General features: G+C 41.6%; 1 protein-coding gene across 1 annotated transcript in view; it reads right to left on the bottom strand.

The window, feature by feature from the left end:
- LOC116319279 (metabotropic glutamate receptor 8) overlaps positions 1–11369 on the bottom strand; it is a 110826-nt gene extending 99457 nt beyond the window's left edge. The window contains exons 1-2 of the mRNA XM_031738561.2: positions 11285–11369; positions 4956–5754 (exon numbers count right to left, since the gene is read on the bottom strand). Coding sequence (XP_031594421.2) covers positions 4956–5754; positions 11285–11307 — 822 coding nt within the window. The 5' untranslated portion in view covers positions 11308–11369. The remainder of the gene's footprint in view (positions 1–4955; positions 5755–11284) is intronic.
- Positions 11370–27564: the final 16195 nt, after the last annotated feature.

Raw genomic sequence — 27564 nt, 5'->3', positions numbered from 1 at the left:
TTGGCTAAACCTGCAGCAGATTCAAAACACAGACACCATGGTTGAGTTCCTCCCACACAGACAGCAGAGATGGAAATATAACGCAGCAGCATGAAGGAATGTAGCAGCAGAGTGTCCTGAACACAAGACTGTGCTCACGCTGTGTGTTACAGTGTGAAAAGGATGTGCAAATATTATGCAAATGGACTTAGAGGATATCACAGTTTCAGATGGAATATCTCACCCCTTATATCCTCAGTGAAGTGTCTGAAGAGGAAGAAAAATGCTTTTATTAAAAGCAAATCTCTTTGCAATCAAGACTGGAAATATTAATATTTTTTACTGATGGAGGAAATGAAATTGTCACATTTCACCTCAGGAGTAAAAGGTTGAAAAAGAAGAAAGGCTGTAAAGTCATCAAAAGGTTCATCCTCTGGAGAGAAGGAACGAGATCAGAACATTTCATGACAATCCCATTAACAGCAATTAAGACACTATGGATGACTGATTATTGACATTACTGATTATCACTTACTGCTGTGTGTTTTAGTAATATCATATCTTGGAAAATTAAGCCCCAAATTCTTTACCATATAAACACATTATGACCATGACCTGTATAAAGAAGACCACTAATTTTACATAAAAAATAAAGTCACAATAAAGTGTTTCATAGTAGTGATTCTGTTTTCCCCAAGTAATCTGTAAAATGATATTACTGATAACAAGACCTTTCTTACACCTGCATTTTTTTCTAATTGCCAAAAAGTTGTGGTTTGAAAAGAATGATGGTTGTACAGGGTCACGTGATGTTTGACTTCAGTAAACAATTTCCATGAGTTTAAGCTGGTGGTTCTGAAGCCATACTGAATACAATTTCAATAAGTTGTATCCCTTTTATAAAGTTGCCACTGTGAATGTATAGTGCATTTTATTATCAAGACTGGTTTCAAAACATCAAGTGGTTGATGGGGAAAAACCCCCCACTAAACACAGGGCTTCACAACAGCGCATAACTAACAAATGGGTCATGTCATGGAAATTAATTTATATACAGTCCATGATTGTATTGAGAATGTTCATTTTGTGAACTAGCACACTCATTAAAAATATGAGTCAAGTGCTTAAAAACAATTCAACTCTATCTGGATCCAGAATCTGGATATGGATATGTGGTTACACTATTTTTATTTAGTTATTACCAAATGGGGTATAAGTGGGATGCCTATCATAGTATCTTTACTCAGAGTATCCTCAACTAAAAAGAGCCTTTTCAATAAGCCTTGTTATCTGTCAGTGTTGTGACTATAACTGAAGGCTGTGACAGCACTGGTGAGGAAACCTCTGCGTCAGCATTATCTGGCTATTCCCATCACCACCACCACCCCCTCCTCCACTGCCCCCGGAGGCATCTCTGGCTAATTTTAGATAAGCGATGTTGTTGGGCCTTTCCGTCCTCATTAAGCTGTTAGGGTTCTAAAACACACACACACACACACACACACACACACACACACACACACACACACACACACACACACACACACACACACACACACACACACACACACACACACACACACACATTAAAATCATACAGTTCATGACTAATTTAACGCAGTGGAGTATGTCTGCTGCTGTTCACAGCAACTCGCTGCCTTCAGACACAGTTTGTCTGTGCAGAGAATGAGGCAACAGCTGAGATCAACGTTTTGTCAGTGGTAAACACGCCATCTGTATCCAGCTGAGAGAAGAATAAAACTAAAACTACATCCTCAATGGAAGCCATTAGCATTGGAGATCATAGAAAGTCAAGAACATTCAGGAACTTTGAGTGATTATGGGAAAAACAACCAGTGGTGACATGAAGTGGGTGGTATATGAAGTAAAGGTTTTTGAAATTTCAGACCAGCAACTCCAGTGGCTGCCAAAGAGAGAGCAGGATATTATTGACTGGCATATGGTTATGGTTGTAAGGTTACCAATGCAACTAGAATATCCATGAGCAACCAGCTGTCAGCTTTAGAGCAAGGCAATAAGTGCTTGCCGTGTCAAATCTAAAAACAAACAAATTAAAACGTGTTCCTTCATATCAGAACATGCTGTTATAAGCTCCTCACCTTTTGGAATCAATCCTGTACATTACTGACATCTGGTGGCCGCAGTCAGCTATTGTTGCTGAAAGCGCTGCTTGTTTCATAGTCATAGGAAAATAGGCTAGCTTAGATTAGTCTCCATTTTAAGGGTGTTAACAATGACGGAAACAGGGCAAGCTGGAAAACCCAGAGTTTTTTTTCTGGTGGTTTATGCATGCACACTGTTGATAAACCTCTGATCTTTCATGGCAAACCGATGCAAGACTAGCATACAAGTCAAGCTGTCTCCGACTCCCTGATGTATGGAAACCTAATTTGCATTAGCAAGTAAACAATCGTGATTTATCATGGGGACAGACGAGTTTCATCTTGCTAACCACCTTAGCTAACATGTGTAATTTAGAGAAGATGGAATGTAAAAATTTTGTTAATTAGTACAATTAGCAATAACTTATCATTAATGATTTGAGTCCCCCTGTAGATATTGACAGTTAAACATATCATACCACATCACACACAGCTCAGTGTTTTTGATTCAGCTAATTTTCTTTTGTTATTAATATATTTAATATATTACACTTTAAAACAAACAAAAAAATCAAGATGTAGGCCTGTGTCTCATTAACTTTTTTTGTGGGGGGTTTTTGATAGAGATATGTGGTCCAGAATATGTTGCTGGACATTCAACAGAATGTTAAGTATTTAAAACAAGCTCAAACTTAAACATATGCAGCAGTATTATTAATCCATTTAACAGCGCTTGGGAACATTTTTCTGTAGAATAATTATTCTTTGATACTTTATGTACAATTTTCCAATAATACGGGTATATGTTTAATGAGGGTTTTTTTATGTCGTGATGCATGCTCAATAATCCAGGGAAGGAAATCCCAAAAGGTTGATTCTGTTCATCTAGACGTAGTGTTTTCAGTAGGAGAAATGTTTCATCACTCATCCAAGTGACTTCTTCTGTCTCAGCTGACTGCAGGTTTCCCCAACCTTATAAACAGTACATTTGCACAATGACTAAAACTAGCCCCACTGAATGAACAATGGGCTGTGAGGTCAGTTCCCTGATCATTAATATGCAAATTCTCATGACCATTGATCAACAACTACTGATCAAAGACCACTCATCAATGGCCATGAGTACCATTCACAGATAGTTGGGGAATGGAATCACAGCATTGTAAGATGGTGAAAGCATTTGACAGGCATGTCAAATAAAATGTATCTTTGTAAATTGCCAAACAGTAGAGGAAAATGTCTCCTACTTCATTGTCAAGTTAATTTACAAACTTGACTTTCCACCACATACATGTTACACAATGGATCATGACTGAACAGAAGATGATTGCAATATCACAGAATTAAACTGTACTTTGATGTCTTAAATTGAGATTTTTGCAAAGAGAAATCTTTAGTAGATACAGAAGTGTGCAAAAGTTATGACTCCTTTCTTTGCCTTGTTTCTTAATATTTTGGCCCCAAGGAGTCAGATTTTCTTGTGCTTTTCAAACATGATTGGTTGAACAACTCAAAGATGCTTTCTGCATTTACTACACATCACTATGGTTTAGATCCAAGGACAGGCACATCACTAATGTTTATTCATATACTCAGCGCATCGTCTCAAATGAAAATATGTTCACCTTACTTGACTCAAGCAGCTTGGAGATTTTTTGAATCCACAGCTGCTGACAAGTCGATTTTTCTTCACACTGTGAATCTTTTCACACTGCGGAGGTCAACAGAAGATTTAACCAGGCTGTGAAAACACCCAGTAATCTGCTTCTCACACCGAGTTTAGACCTGTCCCTCTGTTTTGGGTTAAAGATGCTTTTGTCAGCATATTCTAATGTTTTGCAGGATAAACTCCCAGAAGTTTTCCCAAAGATGAAGATGTTGTGATATTATAATATCTGGTTAACAAAAAAAAACAAAAAAACAAAAAAAAGGTGTCTGACAGATAATTTATATACACTGTAAGACCAAAGGCTGTACATAAAAGATCCCATGCTAAGTATCTTGTTTTTTCATAGTGGACATGATAAGCAAGTGCTGAATCTTATTATATTAGGAACCATGACACTACAAATGGTAGCAACTCATCAGTCACAGGGCAGCCATCCCCAGTAGCATACCCTGATTAACTGTGGATTTAACTTTAGATGGATTCACAATTTATGAAAATAAATGTCATTATTTGTTAGATAGGACCTGAAGCTAGTGATGGAGGCCATAAACCTATCAAAGTATTTACTGAGATCATAGTGTACAGTGTGTACAACCTGACTTTTGTGTTTTGCAATGTTTACATCTTAAAATACACTTCAGATTGATTGAGACAATAAATCTCGCTACATGTAAATATTTACATACTTTCAACAAGTACATTTAGCATTAAACTGACATACAGAAGATTCTGTATCTCGCTTGTACATACAGATTATTTACTTTATCAACTTAATGGGTATAAATGTTCTTTCAGTTAAAAAGTCACTAGTAAAAATAACGATTCTAAACATTATTTTGAGTTAACAATATTAGCTTTCTAACTATTGGAGTTAGTGACAGTGTATGAAGCTGTTAAATATTAATTAACTGACAGCTGATTATTCATATAAGTATTTATCGACATATATATTTAGAATTTACGGCTTTGGAGACTGGTCCTTACAAGTACTCGGACTACCAAGCATATAGTGAGGTGAGATAAAGTACTCCAACAACCACAAACTTCTGTTGACTGACCCAACCTAACACCAACAACCGATACACAAACCTAACCTAGCCACTCCTCGAATCACTGCTATAATCAAGCATTATTCTTAAAAACAAACAAAAAAAACTTCTAGGAATCACACAGCATTCTTATACCTTGAACAGTCGCAGGATGTTCGCCACCATGATCGATACAGAGCTGGCCGATGCGCCGATGACTCCCACAACTTTATCTGGCTTCGCAAAGATGGGAGGATCACCATTAGCGCAGCGAACATCAGAGCCATCCCTCTCAATTAGTGCCTGGACAAAAGTAAGGGACTGCTCCAGGGCATAGGTGTCACGTGAACATGTGTCCAAGATTCGTGCCCCAAGTGTCACATTGGGCAGCAGGTCTGGGTCTTTGTTGATGAGGTCGATGGCAAATAGCATGGCCTCCAGTCGATGGATGCCTTTCTCCTTCTTCAGTTCACCACATGGCAACCCCCTCTCACCACGGGCATGCACGGGGAACAACCCACCCAGAATGATGTCGCCATCCAGGCGGATTGAATGGGTATACTCCTGTGAGCCCTGCTGGGAGTCTGCTAACACAGCAGGCTTCTGGGAGGTGGAACCTTGCAGCCAGCAGCTCTTTAGCATCAGCACAGAGAGAAAGCAGTGACTGTAAAGAGTCAGGGGCTTTGACCCCCTCACCATTTTTGCAGTGAGAAGAGGTGTGGAAAAAGTAAGTGTTGATATTATCACACAATCAACAGTCAAAAGACAGTGCAGGCTGTGTGATAACGGAAGTCTGGGCCAGAACATGGAAAATCCCTTCACCTGGGGCAGGGTTGACCATTGCAGGCAGGTCCACTTTGGAGCAGTGAACTTGAAGATTTCCTGTAGTACAGGTTCCTCTGGCAAGAACACCTTTCTTGTCTCTACAGCTCCAGCTTCACATTCTTTCAGAGACCTGCTTGAGAGAAAAATAAATCCAGATAAATTAAAAAAAAAAAAAAAACCTTTAAACAAGAGATTGCACCAGTTGTTCTGAGCAAAGGCATGCCATGGTGTTTCTTTCTTATTCTGCTTTACAACCCTTACATATTTGTGCTGCCAAATACCAGAACAACTTTTCTGTTCAATAATAACAACAAAGAGTCCTACGGGAGTGGAATTTCTGTCTCAGTGTTTAAAAAGCAAAGATGTGATTACATCCCCATGGCTCTACTCTCAGGGTTTAGAAAGTACATATGGGAAACACTGGCCAATTAAAGGTCTTATGAGAGTAAAATGGCATTCCTACTCTCTGATTTGTGACTCCAGATGTAAGCACATCTTCCTTCAGAAAACCCTGCTTCAACTCACAAAAGGTTAAGTTGAACATCTGTCTAAGCTGCAAAGATTAGCTGAGCGTTATGATATAAATTGTAATTCCACAAAACGTTTGCTGTGAATGCTAGATACCCCATTTGATTATTTTTGTGGATCATGTCAGTCCATTTCTGCGCAGCAAAGCTGGTCACAAGTTTTTACTGATGATGATGTCTGCATCAATTATGTTTGCTGAGGCAGTTCTAACAAGAATAAGTACGGTTTCTGTAGTGGTAAAGGCTTTAGTAAAGTTTTTTTTTTTTTTTTTTTACATTTTTGGCCTTCTAACAGTTGTACAAACAGATCAAGGCACCAACTTACAATACCGGATCTCTGCACAGGTGATTAATCAGCTCAGCATCTCTCAGCATTATTGCAGCGCATACCACCCTGAAAGCCAGCGCACGCTCAGGAGGTTTCATCAAACACGTTCCAAGGATACAGTCTTGAGTTTGATAAAGACTGGAAACAGGAGGTTCATTTTATTGCTGAACGGGAGGTCATTCAACTCATTTGGCTTTAGCTCAGCTAAGTGTGTTTGCTCATAATGTGCATCGGCCTTTGAAACTCCTGCAAGAAAAATGGCTTAACAATGATAAACTACAAAATATCCTGGGTAGTGTCAGTGCTTTCCATTTTAAACACCACTGGGCCTGCAAGATTGCAAAAGAAAATCTGGCTGCAGTCCCAAAAAGGATGAAAAATTGGTTTAACAAAAAAAAGGCAAAGCCAGGTCGTTCCCATTTCCAGTACTAGTCTGTTGGCACATTACAGCAGCATTTTTGCTTGACGTCTGCTTTGACGTTATTTTCTCGCCACCAACCTGCATGTGATGTGCTGGCATTTCTGCTGGCATAGCAGCAGATAACAAAATCTGTGATGCTGATGGACCATCTATGGCAATGGTATAGGGCAACTGAAACAATTCTCAGATTCTGGCAAAGCTTGACTCAAGTTTTAAACATTTGAGTGGGTCACAGCAAACTGACATGATCAGTCTTATTTATTCACACGGGTCTCTGTTCTCTGACATGTAATCCCAAACTCATGTGTTAACATCTGAAGTTGATTTGGCGGTTTCTTACTCCATAAAACAACATCCCTATACAGTGAACTAAGAGAAGCGACTACATTTACAAAAGGAAGACAGCTATATGTTGGCACATAGTATTGCAGAATTTAGCTGTAGCTCATGGAGTTCCTCCTGCCTACTAGCCAATAAGTCTTATAGCTTTGGCCATTTTTGTACAGACTATAGGAACAGGAACAGTGTCTCAAAGTCACCCTCTTCCACAATTGGAGGATTGTGTGAACAGTGTTGGCTTGCAGCTTTTGTGATTAAGCTGGACCTCTTAAAAGGCTCTTGGCAGGTGGCACTGACTCCCCAGGCCACAGAAAGATCTCCATTTCTGATGCCAGAAGGTTCTCTACAATACACAGTTATACCCTTTGGAGTCCACAAAGCACCTGCCACATCCTGGTTTTGACTACGGTGCCAGGCTGTGAAACATATATAGATGATATGGTGATTTTTTCGGGTTTGTGGGTTTGAGTATGTTGAACAGCTGAGTAGTGTTTGGGAGGGTGACAGATGCTAACTTGACCATAAACTTGTGCAGTTCGAGTTTTGGTGGTGTACATGGGTAAAATAGTGGGTAGTGGTGAGTGGACAAGGAAACCCATCAAGTTATTGTTATTTTCCCATCGCCTTCATCCAGGTTTGAGTTGCAGCACTTCTTGGGGATGGTGGGTTATTATAGATATTTCTGCAAAAACTTTTCCCCTGTTGCTCCACTCATTTAACGGTTAAGTCCCCCCAAAAAGTTCACCTAGATTGTCATCATGCATTAGAAAATATTAAAATTAGTGGCATTCCGTCAGATTCAGTAAAGGACTAGATGTTACAATCCCGAACAATGCATTGCTTTTAATGGAGAAAATCTTGAAGGATGGCTGTTATGAGAAAAAGCACAAAAACTTTACCAGCAGCACACATCGTTGTGTGCCTCAACTTTTGTTCTTTTACCCAAGCTAACCTGCCATTTTATCTGGTTAGGTTTAGGGATTAGAGATCTGATCTAAAGGACAAGCAAGGCAAGTGCTTTCCCTGTCATATCTAAAAATATAGATACACTAAAATTTACCAAAGTAAAGCAGTCTCTCTTCTTTCATCACAGACAACACTGGCATAAAGCTACTTGCCTGTTTGTATCTATCCTGTAAATTACTGCCATCTTGTGGCCAAAGTTGCAATTGCCACTAAAATTTCTGCTCGTTTTTCTTACGTGTAGCTAACTCTGTTTTAGCCACCCATCTCTGGTTAACAATAACTGGACCTGGGCAAGCTGAGAGGCCAGCAGATTTCTTTCTGGGGGATAAACCTATAAATAAGACAATAGTACGTATACAAAGATAAGCACCGGTTTGAGTAGTCTTCATCTTCATTTAGGAGCCCTTGTGACAGTGACGGACACTGTTGTTGTTCTAAGGCCAATAAAGTACACCACCTTCTGAGTATAGAGAAAAGAACAACACCAGTTTGGAAAATCTGACAAATCTGTATTTGAAGAACAACAGATTATACAATCGTCATATTAGGATTGTCAAAAAATGATTCTCAGATACTAACCACTACTAAAATGTAACAGATATCAGATTAGGTAGATACTTTTAGGTATATACTTTTTCATAACATAATCAATACCAATAGTGCTGTCTTTTCTTACTCCAGGTGAGACAAATGCAACACTGGTGTAGACAGCCAGGGACACAGCACCTCTCGCTAACAGTAGTTGGCATTCACAATTATGAACAACACTTTAGAAGGAATTTTGAGAGGTCAGTAAAGCTCCTGTTTCAACAATAAGTGCTTAACAGTTGTCACGAATGTTTACCTGGCCAGCATACAAATTAATGGTAGCCACTTAACTATTAGAGGTTACCATGTAGCCATAACTCAGCCCCAGGGATCACAAGCTAATGTACTCCTAATGCCAGTGCCAAGCCCAAATAATTGGGAGGACTGTATCAGGAAGCCTATCCAGCATAAAATCTTTGCCAAATCAAGCAGTCATGTGCTGTGGCAACCACTATGAAAAAAAATAAATAAAAATAAGGTAGCCTTTATTAGTCCAAAAGTGGTTTTTATTTACTTTGTTTTGGTTTGTTTTTTGTTTTGTTTATTGGCACTATAATAAATGAATTTATATATATATATATATATATATATATATATATATATATATATATATATATATATATATATAGAGAGAGAGAGAGACAGAGAGAGAGATACATATATATATATACATATATATATATATATATATATATATATATATATATATATATATATATATATATATATATATATATATATATATATATATATATATATATATATATATATATATATATATATATATATATATATATATATATATATATATATATACACACACATATATATATATATATATATATATATATATATATATATATATATATATACACATATATATATATATATATATATATATATATATATATATATATACATATATATATATATATATATATATATATATATATATATATATATATATATATATATATATATACACACATATACATATATATATATATACACATATATATATATATATATATATATATATATATATATATATATATATATATATATATATATATATATATATAGATAGATAGATAGATAGATAGATAGATAGATAGATAGATAGATAGATAGATAGATACATATATATATATGATATACACACTTTACTGGTATCTTAACATATTTTTGCTCTACACCAGTCACCTTTAAAATAGTGTTGTGACAGATTTATTATTATTATTATTTGTATTGTTCTGAGCTTTATTTTTAAATATGCTTCTTTGCTGTTTTCCCCAGGGATCAACACTGAGCTGGAAATCCTAGTATTGCAACAACCCTTCCTCATATACCAAAGTGTGTTCAAGTTCATACATACACATGGCTATAAGTGTATTTAAACAGTGGTTGAAATGTGAGTTTCTACCTGCCTTATGAACTTTGCTGATGATGGCTAATGATGATGATTCCAGGTAAATAGATAAAGTCAGCAACTTCTTATTGGATGCTGCACAATGGAAAAAATATATACACGCATTGTCTCTGTGAGCTGCACTTTGTTTCTGTGCAGCTCGCCGACTTCTTTTTATCCTTTCCTTCAGTTAATTCTTTTCTTGTTTGTTTTGCCCCTTTTTCTACGCCTGTTTGCCATGAAGACACACACTTAGTGAACCTTGCACACGCAAACTCATCATCATCATCCTAAGCAAACTTGGATACGCACACACTGGCCAAAGAGCGTGAACGTACAGTATAGATTCTTAAACTGAGCGCACTCACACGTGCCTGAACATTTTCCCAGTGGGAACATGCAGAACACGCAAGCATTTTTCAGGTATGCGCACGAAGTCACCAAGACGGGTACATAAAGGGGGGGAGGCGTAAAAGCGTGCCAGCACGGTACACTGTGGGCTCATGTGCACGATTGAGTCAATTGTAGAACTAGCTACTGTCACAAAATCTATAAATAAATATAAATAAATAATAAATACATCAATAAAATAAATAAATAATCTAAAAATTTTGTCAATTACATGCGACGTACTTTGTAGCTACATTTACAGAAAATGTAAATGTAATGTAATTAAAATGTACCTGTTAAATATCACCGGTAAATCTTCAGGAATCTTTTTTTTCCTAGTAAGAAGAGTTTTTCTCGTCAGCTTCGCAAGTCAGCCGGTTGTCTTGTGTCTCCAGCAGTTAGTAACATCACATTAAACATGTTCTGTCAAATTCCTCCACTGGGATTCGATCCAGAATCCACAAACAAAACAAGTGATGTGAAAATCCACCTTTTCCTCGGTGTCTTTGGTTAGAGATCAGCGCTGATCATAGTTCTGTCAGAGAAATTGTGATTTCCGTTTAACAGACAGGTTAATGTCAACCCTTATCGCCTGCAGGTGTAGGTTCGACTCACACGGGAAAATCCCAGGACCCTCCCCCTCCAGCCCTGATTGGTCTCATATCAAAGTGTCCGACAATTCAGAGAAAATACCTTATAAGAGCAGCCGGTTGCATCCACAAGAGAGAAGCGCACGCTTTTCTTCGCCTTTCGCAGCTCCCTAAAGTGCAGTGCGGTGCGGCTGGCCTACGTCACAGGAAACACTGGCGGCTCTCGTGCGACTCGCGCTCACACGAAGCTGATGAGAGTTTTATATCAAGCTCCCCCGTAACAGAACCAGTGACAGACTTGTGCGGGGACTGCACGATCCTGGACCAAACTGAAATGATGTCAGTCACATCATAGAAGACAAGGAAAAGAAGCCCGACTGGTGCTGTCACACATAAGGTTAATAAGCTAAGAGAATACTGCACAGGGAGAGGGATTTCCGAAGTTAAAGCAGCAGAGATGGAGAAAAGACGCCACCTAGCGGATATAAGCCGTAGTTACAACTAGATGCTGGTTCTCCAATATAGAATTGATGAGACACATTCCTTTACTGACCTTGCTTTTTTTGTTCTCCAGATTCTTTTAAATGTATGCATCTATGGCTTGATTTTGAATATTAAATCTGTAATTGTATAGTCTTACATTTTTTACATCTTTATTCGGGTATAAAACCCCTTTTATACACAAAGACAGATTTATTTAGTTAAATTACATTCAATTCATTATATGTCTATAATAAATAAAGTCACAATAGTCACTTTAAGGTACGTTATACTATAAGGTAAAGAGATGATTAGATCCTATTATTGTGGCAGAACCAGGCTCAGAGAGAGGGAGCCATCTGCCCCGACTGGCTGGGATTGAGTGGAAAGAGAAGAGAAAATGAGTTCATAGGTAGAGAGGACAAAACACAAAATATGGAAATGAAGACAAAGTATACATACAACTTCAAAATAGAAAATGAGTTTTGTTTTTTTTAGTATTGCTATTTCAAAAAACGAAAAAACATTTCATCCATCAGAAACACTTATAAACTTGGCACCTAAAACCTCGTTTTAAAAATGTGTGTAAGGCATAGAAATGCAAAATGCATGCAGACAAAAACATACAAAATCCAATTTTTAATTATTCCATGCAGGACAACATGTGTCTTTATATTTTCTTGTTTGTTTGTTTGTTTTTTGCTTTTTGTTGTGGGGGAGAGGTGTTTATTTGCTACAAGAATACATACATAATGTCAGCTGTTTGCAAACAAACACACAGATCTCTTGATTTCTTAATGAAGTGAAATGCAGTGAGTAAAAAGTAACACTATAACTAAATAACTAAAAAGCCTCTTAGGAAGGTTTTTGTTATGATCACCTGCATCTTGGTTTTTGCGATCATAATGATGTATAGGATTCGGTTGTAATCTACCTGCAACAAAACTAGCTGGACATAAAATATAACTCTGTGTGCCACAATTCATTTTGCCTGCCAGGACAAAAAGCAAGACGTGATGATGCCAATCACTTGTTGAAAACAAGACCAATAGTTTTTGCTCTTGTTTTGCTCCTACAGTGTTGTGAAAAAGTTTTTGCCCCCTTCCTGATTTCCTATTGCTTTGTATGTTTGTCACACTTCAATGTTTCCAATCATGAAACAAATTTAAATATTAGACAAAGATAACACAAGTAAACACAAAATGCAGTTTCTAAATGAAGGTGTTTATCATTATTTGGGAAAAAATCCAAACCTACATGGCCCTGTGTGAAAAAGAGATTGCCCTATAAACATATTAACTGGTTGAGCGAAGCTTACCAGAAATGCAACCAAGCATTTGCAATAACTGCCCATGAGTCTTCACACCTCTGTGGAGGATTTTTTTGGCCCACTCATCTTTGTAGAATTGTAATTCAGCACAAACCTACATGGCCCTGTGTGAAAAAGTGCTTGTCTCAGTTTTGCCAGAAAACATCTGACTTTTAGGAAAATACTCTGTGGACTGACTAGAAAAAAGTTGAACTTTTTGGAAGGTATGTGTCCTATTACATCTGGTGTAAAAGTAACACAGAATTTCAGAAAAGGAACATCATACCAACTATTTCAGGTCCTCAGTTTGTTTTTTCAGCTCTTCATTGTGTCACTGAAGGCCTGAATTTTTTTGGTGTCCCAATACAGCCAGTTGGTTTTATTGACAGACTTTCTGGCTGTGTCTACATATAGTCACACTCTGGGTGCAGAAGGGCTTGTATTGTTACTGAACAGCCAAGAAGTTATTTCTCACTTCTTCTAGATAGTCAGTGTCTGATTTCTCATTTTCTGACTGTTAAAATGTCCTTTCTGCTTTGCTACATTTCTAAAGTGGAAATTATAACAATACAACAGCTGTTTTAGAATTCTGGTGATTCCGTGTTGTGATATCACCAAAAGATGTTATCCCTGTTCTAGTGATATAATGTCATAACAGGAATTCCATGTCTTAATGCTGGTTTTGTAATGAAGGATAAACAATTTCTCCAACACTGGGAACATGTCCTGGGAATACTTGTACTGCCCAGCAGTCTAGTGTCCTGCAGCTTTTCTTTAATGTGATGGAGCAACGCACCTTCTGATTGGTAGATAACCTACTCTACCACCTGAGCCAAAGCTGCCACAAACATATTGTGGCGAGCTCAGACAAGGAGGAGACAGAGGTGTCGTTTGGTCTTGCTTCCCCCGAGTTAGCCAGGGAGCACAGCCGTTTATTAGCATTCAGCAGCAACAACAACAAAAAAACGGCGCTCTCTCACCCCACACAGAAAAAACACAGACGCAGAGAGAGCGTCACATGGTAACCATGGCAACATAACGCTGCCTCCTGAAACAACAGAACACAGCTGTCAAACAAAACCCAAACAGCCTTGACCCGCTACATAGCCCCCACCTAAGGGGTCAGTCGTCCCCGACAACCCCATTACCCAACACAAAGTCCTGCAAATGTCCAGGTGTCTTCTTTCGACGCGCAGGCAGATCTCGACCGGCTGGGGAAGAGTCACTCGGATCAGAACATGGGGTGCCACCAGCATCCCCTGCCCCGGCGACTGCTAGAGCGAGCGGTCGGTACGGTGAGAGTCTGTCCTGATGCAACACCACCATGTGTCCCGGGCCCGGCATGCGGATCCGGTACACCACTTCTGTCAGCCGCTCCACGACCTCCGCCGACCCCTGCCAGTGACTGCACAGCTTGGGGGACACTCCTCTCTTATGAACAGGGCAGTACACCCAAACCTTGTCGCCAGGCACGAAAGCTTGAAAGCTAACCCTCGGCACCTGGTGTCGTAGGCTCTTTTCTGTCATACTCTGGCGCTGGCCTGGGCCTGGCGGGTGTAGTCATGAACCACCTGCAGCCGCTCCCTCAGCCTCCTGTAGTAGTCCATCTCTGGCCCACTATCAATCTCCGGCTCAGGGGGGGACCCGACCACCAAATCCACGGGCATCCGGAGCTCCTGCCCTAACATCAATGCGGCAGGCATGCACTGGCTGGACTCCTGGACTGGACTGCAACCAGAGGACCAGGGGCAGATGTCGGTCCCATTCCCGCTGGTGGCGGCTGGTGAGAATGGCGAGCTTGGTGGCCAGCGTGCGGTTAAAGCACTCGACCAAGCTGTTGCTCTGCGGGTGGAGCGGTGTGGTTCTCCACCCCCAGCCACCGACAGATCTCCCCGAAGACCTTCGATTTGAAGTTACGCCCCTGGTCACTGTGGAGCTCAGTCGGGACCCCAAAACGGGTGAACATCTCCTCCACCAGTTTCTCCGCCGTCGTGGTCGCACTATGTTCTGGCACCGCGTAGGCCTCCGGCCACTTCGTGAAATAGTCCATGGCCACCAACACATATTGGTTCCCTGACTCGGTGACGGGGAAAGGCCCTAGGACGTCCACTCCCACTCGCTCCATCGGGCCCCCACCAAGTACTGCTGCAGGGGGGCAGTGGAGAGCTGAGTTGGGCCCTTCTGTGCCGTGCAGGTGTCACAGCAGTGCACATGAAGTTCCACATCTCGTCGACAACCAGGCCAGTAGAACCGTCCCCTGAGACGACGGAGAGTTTTGGCATTCCCGTAGTGGCTGGCCCCCACCTAGCCGTGGACAAGCTCAAGCACCTGCAACCAGGGCACCAACAGCTGCAGGAGGTCTTTGCCCTGACCGGGGGCCCGCCATCTCCGGTATAGGAGGCCGTCGTGGGTCTCCAGATTGTTGTACTGGGAGTGGCAGGCCTTCACTTCAGGCCCCTGTCCTGACACCCCCGTCCAGTCCGGGCGTGGCGCCGCCTCCAGCCAGGCCCCACCTGAACCAACGTCGCATCAGCCTCCTGCTCCTGCTTCAGCTGCTGCGTGGTCAACAGGAGCCATCCCCCTCTGCTGGCTGTGACCTGAGCAGTAGCCACGCCCAGTGCCACCTGGGCCCGCTGCTCCTTCCGCCAACAGTAGCGGCACTCGACGGCCATGCAGGGCCGTCTGGAGAGGGCATCAGCGTTGCCATGCTGCCGACCTGCCTGATGCTGGGTCTCGAAGTCGTAGCCCTGAAGAACCTCCAGCCAGCGGGCCACCTGACCTTCTGGGTGTTTGAAGTTAAGGAGCCAAGTGAGAGACGCATGGTCAGTGCGCATGAGGAAATGGCAGCCATGTAGGTATGGCCGGAAGTGCCGCACCGCCAATACTACGGCGAGCAGCTCACGCAGAGTCACGCAGTAGTTCCTGAACTGCCACAACCCCTGTCCGATGGTGAATGCAGTCTTAGGCCTTCCGCCGGGGGCTAGCTCCACCTGCCAGTAACTGCTGTGTAGGTTGAGGGAGCTGAACCAGCTGGAGCCGGCAATGTAATCCAGGGCCTTGTCTATCTGTGGAAGCGGGTACGAGTCCTTCTTGGTGACCACATTGAGACGGCAAAAATCCACGCAGAATCTCAGGCTGCCATCCTTTTTTCCCACCAGGACCACGGGCACTGCCTGTGGGCTGTCCGACGGCTCGATCACCCCAGCCGCAGCCATCTCGTGGATCTTTTCCTCTGCCACCTGCCGTTTCGAGATGGGCAGCCGGTGTGGGCACAGATGAATGCGTTGAGCAGAGCCGGTGTCGATGGTGTGCTGAACCAGCCCCGTCTGCCTGCAGTCTTTGTCGCTAGCGGCAAAGATGTCCACGTTCTCGTCCAGGAGGCACCTCAACCGCTGGCGCTGGTCAACGGTGAGACCTACGCTGCTGCGAAGCCACAGGTCATCAACAGCTTGGGTTGTCTCGGTTGAGGGGGATTTATCAGGCCTAGAGGCTGGGGCTGAGGCGAGTAGAGATGATCCAGAGCCACTGGCGCCCGAAGTCTGTTGAGCAGCAGCTGCCTGAAGCCCGGCTTGTCTGTCTCTGGTCCCCTCCGTTCCCTGCTTTTGACCGCACTGGAGGGCCAGAGTCTCTGTACCAAGAGTGATGGCCAGCTTCACGGTGTCAACGCAGGCCCCCTAACGGGTCAGCAGATCAAGGTCGATGATGCACTGTCTTGGATGTCAGCAAGCCAGAAGTCATGCATCAGCCCCAGATCCTTCACTCGGATCCGCAATGGTTTCTTCCCCCGCATGTCAGTCCTCTCCCCCGTCACCGTCATCAGCTGGGTGTCGGTGGGTGACCAACTCATCACAAGCGGCCCGGACATTCCGGGAAGTACACCAGGTCATATTAGGGAAATGGTAGACCCCATATCCAACAGGGCAGGGCTGGTCCTCAACACAGCAGCTCAGGGGCAGTTGTGCGCCACGTGGCCAGGCTCATCGCACCGGTAGCAGCGGTCAGTCAGTCGACGAGGATGCCTTCGGGGCACCGAGGGCTGCAGTTGGCATATCTCCGCGACCTCCCCGTCACAGTCTGCAGCTCTGATTTGGGGGTAGTTTGGGGGGGTCACCTGGTTAGGTCGCGAGGCCAGCACCAGCTCGGCCCTTTCAGCCTCAAGGAGCGCCTCACGGAGAGTTCAAGGCATGGCCTGGCGGACGTGTTGGCGCAGAAGCTCTGGAGAAAGTCCACACAGAAAAGCATGCAGGCTAAGCTCCTCACGGGCTGCTGCTGGGAACTCCGGGTAGCCACGACGAGCATACAGCAACACATCCGCTGCAAAAGTGCCCAGGCTCTCCCCCGCCTGACGGCTCCGGTTGGTCAGCTGCTCCCTGCTCTGATCAGTGGAGTGCCACTGCCCAAATCGCCTCTCAAGTGCCATGGTGAGGGCCTGGAGCTCATGCTGCTCTGCCAGGGCTAGGTCAAGGAGTACCTGCAGTGCATCTCCTTCCAATGCTAGCGCTAGGTGCGTAGCAGCCTCTTTGTCGCTCCAGCCACTATGCACCACTGCCAGCCGGACTTGTGAGAGGTAGGGCTCTAGCGGGGTTAGCCCGTTGTATTTCGGTACCTTAGCTGCCGTTGTAGGCATTACTGCACGCTGTCGGGGGCTCGGCGTATCTGTCAACAGAGGCAGCCGACGAAGCATTGTCCTAGCGTCTGTCGCTGCTCCCCTGCTCTCCCGGCTGTGGCGGGCTGATGTCGCCGCGGTGCGCTCGCGCTGTCAGGACCCGTCGGGGGACTTACATGCACTATTAGCACTGGTGAACCAATGTGTGTGTCACTATTTCACTTGAGTAAGAACAGTTGCTTGGTTCCTGTATTTTCAGAGACAGATATTGATACATACTTTGAGCATGTAGCTATTGTGCTACATTGGCCACGCAACTAATTTAGCCACAAACCGAGTGTTTTAGTTTTTATTTAAATGGACTAAGGGTATCTACTTTGCAGCAGGCTGACACATTAGGACATGAGTATGTCTTGGCTCACAACACGAATGCTGCAGAGTACATCATGAGCCACACAGGAGATCTGGTGATGCACAGTCACACAACTCTGTCATACCATACCAGCTCAAACATCGCCCGGAATAACAAGGTGGGTGTCAGGTGTTGAGGACCTAAGGCACCCTGATAAGAAGTGGGCTACTGGAACAAGACAGCATCGGTGGGCAAGAGACAAAAATAGGACACTGTTGGAATGCCCCAGCCAAAGGGGTTGCATGAATAGGATGAGGGACCTATGGTATCTCCGATACCCAGCATCAACATTGACAGCGAAACAACTAGTAGCTCAGTGTTCCAATATTCAGAAGAAGAGGTTGCTCTCACGGCTAGAGATTGATAAGGTACAAAACATATGCTACGGCAAGGGGGAGCCAGGATGATAGGTCAGAGGGGATATATCATCATCCCAACTCAAAATTGGGTATCAAGCTGCAAGTGCGATGGAAGAAGGAACGTTGAATGCAAGAGGAACTGACCCGAAAGGTAGGATCATGGTGAAGCTTGAAACCTGGATCCTCTGTAGCCGGTTACCAAGATTACATGAAGTACCCTCAGAAGATCTATTAGATGATGTGAATGCAGCACTACGGACAATACCTACCGCCACCATTACTGAGACTAACCAGCTGATCTACACCACTGTTGCAGTGATCAGTGAGATGCTTGGCTATAAGTTGAACAGCCACAAGGACCAATACCCTCCATGGAGAAGTAGACCAGAGGCCACGATCAAGGTAGCATGGAGGGAGGTTAGCCAACTATTGGAGCTGCAGAAAGGTGCAATGAAGAAGGTGCCTAATGTAGAATTATAGGAATTATTTTAGGGTTACTGTTCATAACCATCATCTTTATCATTGCATTAATTATCATTTCATCCAAGCATTTATTGAAGTTGTTGGCATTATGTTATAATTTGTATTACAGGGGTTATCATAATCTAATATTAACATGTTTATTACAGGTGCAGTTACAACCACTTAAATCGTTGAGTTAAATCTATAATCTTAAAAGCTTATAGGCTGAGTATATTGTTACAGTAAAATAGTAGCTGAGTAAAGGCCTGAATGTATTCAGCTTCTTGTGGTATTTGAGTTTGCCTAGTTACAGGTGACGGAAGGATGTCCAGTCCAGGGTGACCTCAAAGGCCTTAGGTCATCACCATATTCGGAAGAGTATGCCACAAGGAGGAACCTCTATGTTGCATTTAATTCTTAAAATACATGAATGTTCTGTACATGCAAATTATGTGCTTGTAAACGCAAGAAGGGCGTTACAATACCCTGATGTTATAAAAGCAATCTAGAGTGTATTTTGGGCAGAGATGTACAACTGTTCTGCAGTTTGCACCTCTCCACGCTGCGTGCATTCATTAAAAATCAATTGTTTGATTGACCTCTTCTGGACCATCATTGTTTTACTCTCATCCTCAATTTCGAACCCGTAACATTTGGTGCATTGGCCGAGGTTGAGTAGAGAGAGTTGGAGGTTGAGACTGAGAGGGTCCAAGGTGCTCAAACAGGCAGACACGAGTCAGTGGTCGAAGTGAGTGGACATAAGCCGGCTTATTCAAAGGTAAGGCACTACCTGTTGAATTATTTCCAAACAGTGCTGAATTGGTTCTGACAAAATTGAAAGTCTACTCACTGAAAATTACTGGTAAAGGTCTGTTTTGATTTTGGTGAAAATCTCATGAGAATTGAAGTTGAAGTAATGATAATGTAAGGTTAAGTGACAGTACTGATTAAAGGAAAAGCAGTTGGACTGCTACGAGGATTTAAATGCAGTTGGACTGCTAAGGAAAGAGAATTTAAACTAGTTGGACTACTGAATTTAGGATTATAGGTAATTTGGAAACTGTGTATGGTAATACAGTCATAATTGAATATAAAGCTGGGCTTGGACATCAATAAAGTCGGTTTGGTGGTTTCATAGGATGTCTTTAAAATACAAGTAAATTTCTGTAGAACGGAACTGTGGGATGTTCTAGGAAGTGCATTGTCGGAAGGTGACGCTTCCAATTTGTCGGTGACGATCGACATCTTCCTCTGGGAGGGATAGTTCACTTGGCAAGTGTGGAGAACAACGACGCTCCTAAATAGCTACTGATTGGATCAGTTTGCCGTTTGGAACGGTTTATGCACTTTTTTGGGCAGTAAAGCTTGGAGCTTGGGCGTTGGACGCTTTTAAATTTACTTAGGATATTTAGGATTAGAGCAGATACAGTTTGGAACTGAGACTGTCATTGATGATCAAAACTTGGAGTTTGTCCCTTGGAGGGTTAATTCAAATTTTGTCTAAATTATGTAGGTTGTGCAATTTAAGGCCTTGTAAATATTATTTAATTTATCAGACGTCTCTGTGTTATAATTTCTATGTTTGTATATAGGCTCTGTCTGCCACGGGCACTGCAGCAGGCTGGTTATTTTGAGAGTGTGTCTGTGTCTATGTAAATGAGATGCCTGTGACTTATTTAGAGTGACATTTCCTGTTTACTAATGAGTGGCTAATGACTGACTGCAGAGCCAGGGTTAAGGACGACTTCAATCTGTGTTTTAAGGGAAGAAATGCAGTTTATGTTTATTATATTTGTGTGACTGTTGTTGATTATGATAAGTATTTCATGATAACTGTAGAATATGAGTATGGGGTTTGCTTGACACGTGTCTGTACTAGGTAAAACTGTGTAAGACTGATAGGAAGTTTATAGAGACTGCTACACATGGCTGATGCCTGTATTTAAGACGCTGGTTTTGTTTATTACAAGACTGTAAGTAAAGTTTTATTTCTTGCCATGACTGTATGAATTTTTGCTGGGTTTTGAGATAGGATACATAAACTGTTGATACTTAAGACCGTTATCTGGGTTCTAAGAACTGAAATTGAATTTGAGATAATTTAATTAAAAAAGATGTCTGTAAGCGATGTGTGTTTTGGGGTGTCGAAGTAAGATGTTTTAGGATTTTTAGATGGGTTCTGTTTCAGTTTGAGATAATATATACAGTTACATTTTCTGTGTGTGTGTTGTTGAGTGACAACATGCGCAGTTTAAATTGGGCGCTGTTCCTTCCTCTTTTTAGTTTCAAAACACAAAGGCTGTTAGATTAAAAATTACTGTGAGTAACGGTTTGACTTTTGACTAGGGAAATAATATGCTTACTTTTGGGTCTATGAAGATATTTGACCTTGACTGATGTTATGAGAGGTTGAGTTTATTTTTCTGTTTAAAAACACATAAGTATATGCACTTAGTACACCCACTCAAGAAATGATTGTGTGACTGATGCTACAAAACTGACCTAAAGAATGGTGATGTGTGTGAGAAGTCTTAGTTGTCCTGATGTGTGAAAGAGCGCTATTAAAATGTGTGTGAGTGAAATGAAGGCATATTGCTTTTTAGATAAAGATTTAGTAGAATTACTGATTATTTGTAGACTGTGAAATTAAAAGGAAGTCTCTGCAGAAGCTGTAGAAACAGGAAACCGTGTGTGTGTCTGCGACAGGAAATGCATGCCCATAAAAGGGAAGCTCACGGTGACAAGTGTGCACCCAGAGTAGAGAGAGAGATTTAACTCTGGGCAGATGAAGCAAATCGAGGTTTTAAGATAAAAAATGAATATAATACTAATTGTATGCTTTAGTGTGCCAATACAGGTGGAATTCTCTCAACATTGAACCTTGAGTAACCGGCAGAAAGTATAGAGGAACAATTGGGAAAAACAGGCCACTTTTTGGCTGAAATTCTACAGCTTCACCTGTCACTTTGTCCCTAAACTGAGAAGAAGTTCAAAGGACAGTCAATCGCCTGATGAAGACCGACAGAACATCGCGGACTCGAATACAGCAGGCAAACGACAGTGCCCCCGATCCATTAACACTGATGACGACTGACGACCAGCAGCAGCATGTAAGAGTAATGCAACATGTACTGTGAAAATACAGGCTGGGCAGTTGAACAGTGGGATAAAGAATTGTGGAAGAGCACTGGACATTGAGTGTCATATTTGCCATGCTTGAAGTAATCTTGGAAGAGAAGACTGAAAAGCCGGACGGGAACTTAATGTCGAAGAAGAATACGGAAAGATCAAAACAGAGAAGAAACAGACTGTGTTTGCTGGAGCTTTGAAGCCCGAACAGGGCACTGTGAGAAAGGGATAGGGTCCAGTCTCAGGTGAAGCTGGACGAGTTGGACTGCGAGAATATAGGATATAATTGGATTGAAAGTTGAAAGCCTGAACTCATGACTGTTTAGGGATGTCCACCACAGCATAACAAAGAGGTAAACACTAGAAAAGGTGAGAATAATGAAAGAAATAATTGTCATTACCTTAAGGAATAGAAAACACACATACAAATTGTTACATGTGAGATTATTTTTGAAATGAATTAGAAGTGAGATAGTTTGAATCTAAAGCTCAGTGGTGAAATGCATAAATTAAATATGAATATATAGGATGCAATGAAGAAGCAGTTTACACTCAATTAACATAAAATGCAAGGAAGAACACGCTTACATGCATGGCATAATTGGTGTTTCTGATCAGAGATAGAGAAATGGGTTATTTAGGCACTTGTGATAATAATGAAAATGTCTTAGTTTTGTTATTTTCAGGAGTGAAGCAGAACCGGACAAATTCTCCACAGCAGCAGTCGGAAGAAAATTATAGGTTAACATCAATGGATATGTTAAGGCAAGTTTCTGGTTGAATTGTTCACAGAATGATGTGTCCAGGAACCTGAAAAGTAAGCCCCAACTCCTGGCTGAAGACCAGGAGTGCTTTTATTTAAGGTGGGAGATCAAAAGTTTGGGCTAGTAATTCGGGAAAGAAAAAACTGACTGCTTAACTGGAGAATTGGGAAGGAGTCTGGGAGACTGCGGCCATAGATGCAAAATACCACACACAAACAGAAAATGCATTAACCTTACAAAGACAAGCTCATGAAGCTTGTCTAATCAAAGCTTGATGCATAGAGACATTGATTGAAAACCCGCTAAGAACACAAGTGTATGCAATGAAGATCAGCTTGCTGGTTGTATGAGTGAGAGAATGGTGTGAATGTTTAATAAAATAAATGGAAATTAACAGAAGAAAAGTGATTAAAGCAGTTTTATAAGAGTGAGTTAGGAGTGCTTTTGCACTGATTGATAAAAGTAAGTGATTAGTATAGAAAGAAAATGAAAATAATTCAATAAGGTGTTAAGGTTTCAACATGCATTTCTGTTGAAGGTGCAGATTTGGACAAGAAATTTATAATTTAGTGTTGACACATTGTTATAACGTGTTTATATTTTAGGCTGAATCTAAGTATGGTGAAGTGTCTAAGGGGACATGGTTGTGTGTAAAACGGTGCAGTTTGGACAAGGTTTTCAGTGCGTTGAATGGGTGAAATTTAAGATGGTTTAAGATTTTTGGGGCTGTTGTTTTCATTTTAATAGAGGGAGTTTTGATAAACATGGACATGTCTAAAAGGGCCCATAGTTTTTATAACAGTGCACTTAGAAAAAACCTGTCAGGTGATTTTGTTTTGTACTTTGATGAGCTAACAATCAGCTCTCTTTTTCTCATTTTTGCTCTAAGCAGGCCTGGAAGAGAGTGAACTGACGGCGCGGACAAATTACCAAGTAAGGATTGCAGCGAGTCAATCCAGTCAAAAGTATAGAGAACTATTTTCCTAAAAAGGAAAACGAAATAAAACAAATGATTGAGCTCATTTTGCTGATGTGGAGCATCTGATGACGTATGCAGAAGGCTGCAGTATCAGCAAAAATATCATGTGTGAATGCATGTGAGTGAATGCGGTGATCGGACCAAGAGGGGAAATAAATAAAAGGTTGACAAACAGGAGGAGTGGAAGACTTAATTCTGGGGATGTTGATGTTTGTTTTGAGAAAATTATTTACTGGGGTTGGATTATGTTATTACATTATAGAATGCCAAATGCTAAAAGGGAAACATTGTTTGAGGTAACTCAAGTTACCATTAACTGAGGTAACACATGATTAATAACTGTTCTGTTTAAGTTTATTTTGTGTTATAACACAGGTTGGATCATAAGTGGGGAAATTGAGTATGAAATGTGAAGTTCTGGTTAACACACAGGTTTTTGTTTCTAGGACGTTCCAAGGATGCAGGCTGTGGATGGAGCCAAGAAAAGATTTGACATGATGATTAATTTGATTTCATTCCTTAAAAACAGGTTTGAAGGTCCGGAGCATGTAGACTTAATATGATATGACTAACCTTTTCTTTTAATGCCCTAACCTGAGTGAAGGATTTTGAGTTTGTAACACATGAGATGTGTCACAAAAAAGGGGAGTTACAGGATTTAAGGTTTAATTTGAAAGGGGTTTTAGGATTACTTGATGATGTTTAGGTTTTTGATAATTTAGGTATGGTAAAACTGAGGCAGAAAGTGTTATTTTCAGGTTATTTTTGATTTCTAGAATAAGAGGTTATAATTTAGGCGTGCACATACAGATATGTCAAAGGAAAATTGTATATATGTTATTAGCTACATGAAATGTGTCTACGTGACTTTTACCTAATAACTTATGTGATGATAAAGTTGTTTACCGACTAGCAGCTTGCTCTCTTCTTGAACATACAGACTTAGAAAAGGGAACTTCAGCTCTGAGTTCTGAGAATAACTCTGGTATTTTTGTAAGTAGACAGGAAACACGTCGAGACCGCCAGATAGGGCAAATGTGTTAGAGCTTGTAATTAAATGTGGGCTTGAAAAGAGGAAGCAAATTTGGTACAGGACGTGCTTGAGATGATCAGATGAGAGAAGGGAAGGTCAGGAATAGTTTAAACTAAGATTGAGAAATTAAATTGGGTGAAAGGGGGTGTAGCAAGTAGATTCAGGGCAGCTCACAGCCTGGCGTAAACGCAAGGTGCCGTCACACAGCTTAAGTTATTTGTTTGATTTATTTTATGACAAAATAATAAGGAAACATTGAAAACATACAACCCGTTGAGGAGACAGATAGGGTTGGGGAATTGAAAGGGTTGGTTTGTTTAGCATAATGCACTACAAAGTATACAAAGTTTATATAACATGATGCAAACACACGAATCAGAGACACGTAATGAGAAAACTGATTAGAATGTTCCTTACAACTACATGTTTATTGTATGCAATGATATTAACTATGGCTGTGTTGTTTATTGTCTATATTTTGCAGGGCACTCCGAACCACTTGTCTGAACACGGAGGCCAGTCCAGCCCAGCACTTCCTGAGACTGTAGTTGCTAAAACAGGATCGGTAAAAAAGACAAAAGCGCGAGGGGTCAGGTAAAGGTGATGAGTGTCTCAGCAGGAATAAGGGCATAGGGTTGAATTATGGTAAAGGGTCTACCAGCTCATTCACATTTGATTTGTGTGACGTCATTAAGTGTACAGGAGCTAGTAGTAGCTGGAGAGCGTATGATGTACGGGTCTGCAATCACCCCATGATATGCTTAGGGTAAATTTAGTTGATGCAAAGTCTAAGCCGCTCGCAGAAAGCTTAATCACCATTCTGACTGATCAGATGGTAACTTCGGGAACAGTAGCTCAAAAGGAACAGGAACCAAAAGGGAGAGTACTTCTGACAACAGATTACTTTAGACTGAAGCTTAAAGAGTTGATAAAGCGCCACGGGTTTCAAGGACAGTAACCTCTGGCTTGATTGGGTGGCTCAAGATGCTAGAGAACAACATGTATCTGACTGTGTTGCCTGTGCTTCAGCTAGGTCACGGTTGTTTACAGAGCCCGCACCATTGCATTAGAGGATGAGTGGGGCTATGATTGTATGTTACAGTTAACTAGAAGTGAAGTGACTACTGGCAACTGTACTTTGTTGTCCAGACTTTTCCTGCCATTTCAAAGCAGACAGCAGTGGGACCATTTATGCTAAAATAAGATAATTACATGTTTCAAGTTTTCTACAGATAATGAAAAGTACAAGGTGGGAGAGATCGACCCAACTAGGTGTGCTGTCACACTCACAGGACGAACCACCAACAATGTAAGCGACCCTACCACGGTAATTGGAACATGGGCAAGAAGTGGGCTCTACTAATACTGTGGGGAAGATATTCGTGTTCCTATGGGAAGCGTGGGGACATATGCGATGGTGCGATTGGGAGCTCGATCATGCTTATTGGAAACCAGGTAAAGGCTATTCCACAACATAACACGTGAACTTTAGCTGCCATACGTAAGAGATACATTTTGGCCAAAGAGGGACCCAGACTACCCATGCATATGATCCTCGTTTGAACTCGCCGACCTGGATAGACTCCATAGGAGTGCCCAGGGAGTTCCTAATGAGTGCAAGCTGGTAAGTCAGGTAGTTGCAGGATTGGAGAGTATATTTTTTGGGTAACGCCTAAGAAAAATGTTGGCCGTATTATGTTCATTACAACCTGCTGAGACTCTCTAACCAAACCAGGGACGCCATGATGGGGTTCGCAGAACAATTAGGTCCGAGTTCACTGACGGAGAGCAAAATCGAATTATCTAAAACCATGCATGAGCACTCAGGTATCGAAAATCTGCTGGCGTCCTGGATGACATCTGTGTTTGGACAATGGAAAGGTGTGGCTAAGTAAACTTGGCAAGTGTCAGTGATGTTTTCTTTGACTGTACTTTTGGGAATATTGGTCATCGCTAGTTGTGGTATCATTCCTTGTGTCAGAGGATGGTTGGTAAAGATAATGGCGAGGGTTGCGAACCCTGCCTGGGTTGAGGGAAATTCTTTATTCCTATTATATAATCTGCATTATTATGATTGCATTAAGAACATGTTTTACAGCATTGTTTACCAGTAATATTGTTTACAGGGTTCATATTGCATTGAATAGGTTTGTCATCACATTCATTCTATTCACAGGTTTAGTTCATTTTATACACATTGCATATCTGTGCTTGTTTAGAGTTGATGTTCCGTCCGTCCAAAGGGTTTTAAGCTTCACTGGTGAGAGTGTCCAGGTGATACATGTTGAGGGAAGATGAGAACATAGCAGGTTAATTGCATGCATGCTTACAATACACATAAATCTAGTAGCAGGCCTGAGCGAAGGCCCAAGTGTCTTCTACTTCTTATTTGAGACCTGCGCCAATTCAGTTTACTTAGTGATTGATGACGAGGGTCCATTCCACTAGATTTCCACTAGAGAGGGACCCAGGAAAGGAGCAGAGACCACTTAAGCATGAAGTGTTTTCAAGTGGGAGCTGGCGTTTATTACTGGACCACCTAGATGACGTGAGGTTATTGTCTGGTTTGCTGAGTCAGGGGACAGCTAGAGAGGGTCAGAGCGAAGGCAGTAGACCTGGGAATGGTGGTTTCGGGGCCCATGATGCCATTAATGGATCTAGAGGTGACAGAGTGGGTCAGGAGTGACGTCTCTGGAAGAGACGTCAAGAGAGGGAATTGTAGAATTATAGGAATTATTTTAGGGTTACTGTTCATAACCATCATCTTTATCATTGCATTAATTATCATTTCATCCAAGCATTTATTGAAGTTGTTGGCATTATGTTATAATTTGTATTACAGGGGTTATC

The sequence above is a fragment of the Oreochromis aureus genome, linkage group 7 (assembly GCF_013358895.1).
Source record: "Oreochromis aureus strain Israel breed Guangdong linkage group 7, ZZ_aureus, whole genome shotgun sequence".
Lineage (NCBI taxonomy): Eukaryota > Metazoa > Chordata > Actinopteri > Cichliformes > Cichlidae > Oreochromis > Oreochromis aureus.
This window is presented reverse-complemented; position numbering and strand designations above follow the sequence as displayed.